At 31.4% G+C, this 4,921-nt stretch overlaps 1 protein-coding gene across 1 annotated transcript in view; it reads right to left on the bottom strand.

The window, feature by feature from the left end:
• The window catches only part of osbpl8 (oxysterol binding protein-like 8), a 78,446-nt gene that overhangs the window by 57,817 nt on the left and 15,708 nt on the right, over positions 1-4,921 (bottom strand). The window contains exon 2 of the mRNA XM_016539524.1: positions 597-687. Within this exon, the coding sequence (XP_016395010.1) occupies positions 597-641 (45 nt within the window). The 5' untranslated portion in view covers positions 642-687. The remainder of the gene's footprint in view (positions 1-596; positions 688-4,921) is intronic.

The raw sequence follows: 4,921 nt of genomic DNA, 5'->3' as shown, positions 1-4,921 counted from the left end.
ATATTTAATATATATTTAAAATAAATTTAAATATCTATAATTATAATTATATTTTTTTCCCATAATTATTAGAAATACATTTTTTACGCATTATAGTAATAAGAAACAGGGGCTTAAAAAAGGTCTTAATCATCATAAAATGTATTTTCCCAATGCAAAAAAACAGCCTTAGTCTTACATTTTATTAATAATATTATTTTGTGACACTGAGATGTATCCCAGCATGCAGTAGTCTTCTGCACTGTTCATTATTTTTTTTTTGCATTGACATTATTTTCATAACAATTACAGTATTTTTTAGTGTTTTTAAAATACTAGTATGTGTTTTTGTTTTCAAATTAATTTGCATACATTAAAGACAGAAATTGTACAATGATAGTTTAAATTAAATTATATTGCATATTAGATCAATTAGAAAATTTATGTGCTAATGGGACAGAAATTGTGTGAGCGAGAAGATTTTAAATTGTGTTTGGTGCCAGCAGCGTTAGCTTTGTTCTTGTCATTGTGAAGGCGATTCAGGTCTGTGTGAGCTCTAACGGCTATTATATTCTCATAATGAATGTGTGTGTGTGTGTGTGTGTGTGAGCGCTTACCTGAGCTCTCTCAGGATCTCCCTGAGACTCGGCACAAGGCTCCATGTTTGTCCAGACGCCGCCGGTCAACACTGTTCACAGCTCTGCATGTCTGCGGAGACACAAACACATTTACTTCAAACAACTGTGTCACGTTGCATGCACTCAAAATAATATTCAGCCCTAATTTTAAGATTTATGTATTTGAATTGCATGTAAAATTTAATTCCATTTGAATTACACAGTTTTAACATAAACTAATAAACTTAATGTGATGCATATTTGGCAGTCATACATTAAAAAAAACAGGTACGATTTTTGCCCCGGTATTATTTTAAGTATCACTTAGATACTATTATAGTTTTTACAAAAAAATGTAATACGTTTTTTAAATTTTAATTAAAGTTTTGGTAATTTTTTTTTTTTGTCAGTTTATTAGTTTTGGTTTTTTAAAACTGTATAATTACTTTGTTAAAATTGTATCATTCAAATGGATAGAACTTTTATATGAAATTAAAAGATATAAATATTACATTTAGGACTTAATAATAGGCTACTTCATTAACTTTGTTATTTACTATCCCTGTTTTTCATAAGTCATCAGTATTATTCATAAGTAAAAACCAACAATATTTTTTTTTCACCATGTTTCCAAATTCTCTACCCCAGGTCCAAAAGAAATGTAAAGAATGTACAAACTGAAAACATTAAATACTTTTGTGATCTATTTCCATTTGTTATTTTCAAAAGAGAAATACTGTCATGGATGTTTACCTGCAATAAATAACACTTTAATATCTAAAGAGTGTTCGTGTGATTTTATACATTAGTAATGTTGGGAAATGAATAAATGCATAATAATCGTCATAATCGTAAAACCGTGATTATTCCTCAGACAATAATCGTACCAACAAAATCTATAATCGTTGCATCCCTATTTAGGACTAAATATTTTTTATGATTTTTATGATTTAAGCTTAGCCAAACATCTTGATCATAATTAAAGGAATAATTCACTCAAAAATGACAACTGTTATTAAAAAACTGGACACTTAGAGAGAACGAGACCATCAGACTGACATTTAAAGCAACCAACTGCAGTTTGTTCTGCAAAATTCCTCACACATATCTGCTAGAGTTCTATGATGAAAGTCTCTAGACAATAACCGGCCATTTCTTAACAACTCCCATCATTTTCCCAGCACATTTCTTGACGATATCTGTACGCAGACGGCTCTTATTTGAAGCGCAAACATTGATGGCACTCGTCACACAAGTGCTTCAGATAATATGCTCTTCTTCAACGCATGGCCTGTCAACTGTTCAGACCAAACTTTCACTGGCGGAAACTTCTGACCTATAATTAGCAAAGTAGGTCACTGAGGGGGAAAAAAACGAGGGAGAGAAAGTAGAGACGGTCCAGGAGGCCTTATGGGCTGTGAAATTGTGAAATGTGTAACAGTGTAGCGTGACGTGGCTCGATTTACACCCTTTAACTGACCTCTTCTGCTCTTGCCTTTTTATTGTGTGTGTGTGTGTGTGTGTGTGTGTCCGTGTGTGTGTATGTGTGTGTGTGTGTGCGTGTGCGTGTGTGTGTGTGTGAGAGAGTGAGTGAGTGAGTATATACACATATATATAAAAATATATTTTTTTGTTAATTGAAATAAAGCTGAAATAAAATATATTAGAAACCTAAATATTAGATGAACAACTTAAATTTATTTCAGTTAGATGCCAAGGGAACATTTCTAATTTTAATTTCGCTGAAACAATACAATTACTAACTACAAAATAAAATAAATAATAAATTACATAAAAACAATATTGAAATGAACTAAACTAAAACTGAAATAAATTACAAAAAAGTTAACATATTAAGTTAAAATGAAAAATTAAAATGAATGTTATGTTAAATTAAAATGAAAAGAAAAACAATATTGAAATAAACTAAACTAAAACTGAAATAAATTACAAAAAAGTTAACATGTTAAGTTAAAATGAAAAATGAAAATGAATGTTATGTTAAATTAAAATGAAAAGTATTTTAAAGTATAAAAATAAAAGCCGATTCAAAATATTACTAATATTGCTAAAATAAATAAAAACTAAAACAATAAATAATAAATAAAATAAAAACAAAATCTGAACTAAAACTAAAATAAATTACTAAAATGACTTCAAATTTAACCAAAATTAAAATGAAAAGTATTAAAAAATTTATAAAAATAAAAGCAAAAGCAAAATATTAATAAAATAAAATAAAACTAAATAAAAACTAAAACTCAAAACACAAATAAATTACTAAAAATGTAACAAATTAAAATGAATAGTATTTAAGGATAAACATAAAAGCCATTAAAAAAATTTAAAAAACAAAATCATAAATTAAATTAAATATATATTTATATATATGTTATCATAATTATAACAAAAATAAAAAATTAACAACTAAGCTAAAAATGTGACAAAAAATGAAATGCAAAGTAATAAAACAGTATAAAAATAAAAGATAATTTAAAATAGTAATGTAAACCATAACAGTATATGAATAATACTAAAATAACGCTGCTCTATAGGCCATTTCCAGTCTCAGATCAGGATGTGAAACTGTTTGAGACTCACAGCTTACTGACTAGTAAACACAACTTGTGTGTGACTTTTAGACTGGCCCTGTCACATTAACACACCAGCGGGACGCTAACGACAAACAGAAAGTGGCACACAACTGTGCACCGACATGCTTCTAAACCTACATTCACACATATCACACAAATATCTCCAGCCTGTGGCTGAAACATATCGGAGGGAGATAATGGTCCGGAAACACACACAAACACACACTGCAGAATGAAATGGAAAGAGTTGCAGGCGTGACATCAAAGGAAACTTCAATGCGTTCAGTGAAACACAAAGCCGGTGCAGGTGAACGACTGGAGGGTTGTGCTGGTCTGGGAACAGCGATTTTAGCCGCAGGCGGTCCAGCTAACAGGATAGGAGAGGGATATTTAAATCTCTAAACACTAGGGCTGTCAAAAAAAAATTCGAATTTCGAATATTCGTCGAATTAGAAAAAAAATCCACATTCGAATGCAAAAACGTTGCATTCAAATTTTAGGTCTGCGTCAGCCGTCAGGCAGCCTTATCAGTGGCGCACGAAATGCGACGACAATGTCATTGCATCTGAATGCTTTTGTTAGCCTATCCAGTTGAACCCACTAGATGCGGCGCTGCTACACTGTTCATTCAATATATTGCGGAAAATGAGAGCATCAGTGTGGCGAAAAATTCGAATTTAGTTTTTCAGCCATTTTGACAGCCCTACTAAACATCACTCTGTTTATTTAGCACCTATTCTGCTATTTTAATTATATATATATAATTAAAAGGAACCACCATTGATCAAACAGCCACTGCTGCCAATTCACTTCAAAATGTAAAACAGTAAAATACAGTCAAATGTAGTTAAAAACAATCAAGGCATGCTTTCCACACCATTCTTCATAAAATTAACAAGGAATCATTTTATTTAAATGCACCAATATAACAATCCATAGCAATTAACAGTAATATTTAGTTCTATACATCTTTACTGAAACATGTAAAAATCATATAAAAACCATATAAAAATGTTAAATGCCACAAAGACATCTATGAACTTTTTTTTTTTGTGGTAATGCAAATGAATCGCTTTGAGTATTTCGAACAGATTCACTGAAACAGATCAAAATAAATTAACTGACAAAAATGAATCATAACAGTTATATTAGAGACACTACTAAAATAACTTGATGCTCTGAAGTCATGCCACATTAACGTTTTGTGCTCTTTTTTGACCTTAAAAAGCTATCTGAAGCACCTAGTGTACAAAGAAAATGCTTCTTCCTATTGATACATCAAAGCAATTTTCCAAGGACATTCAGTCTTGATTTAAAGTGTCGACGCCCTGTCAGTGTGTAGAAATAACATTAAACACAAAGGATTAGCCGGTTTAGGTCAGCGGTACTAGATCACTCCTAACTCTGCACATTTTGTATGTTACCCCTGAATCGACTCGTTGGTAGACACCAAGGTTGGTTTTAAAAACACATGAAATTCATTTCAGGCTTCTAAAGCAAACCACAAAAGAGAAAGAAAGGGAATCAAAATTAGGGATGCACCGAATGTTCGGTAACTGAAATTATTCGCACGAAAAACATCCCGCGAGTAATCTAGAGCGAGTGACGCGATGCACAAATTTGCTTCGCGTTTGGTGTGAACACACCATTACTCGTCAGTTGCTCAGTCACATTTTTTGTTTTTTTTTACAAGGCACGTGACAATGCGATACGTGCGACGTATTCGTAATG

Source organism: Sinocyclocheilus rhinocerous, unplaced genomic scaffold (assembly GCF_001515625.1).
Source record: "Sinocyclocheilus rhinocerous isolate Xijiao unplaced genomic scaffold, SAMN03320098_v1.1 scaffold3263, whole genome shotgun sequence".
In the NCBI taxonomy this organism is placed as follows: Eukaryota; Metazoa; Chordata; class Actinopteri; order Cypriniformes; family Cyprinidae; genus Sinocyclocheilus; species Sinocyclocheilus rhinocerous.
This window is presented reverse-complemented; position numbering and strand designations above follow the sequence as displayed.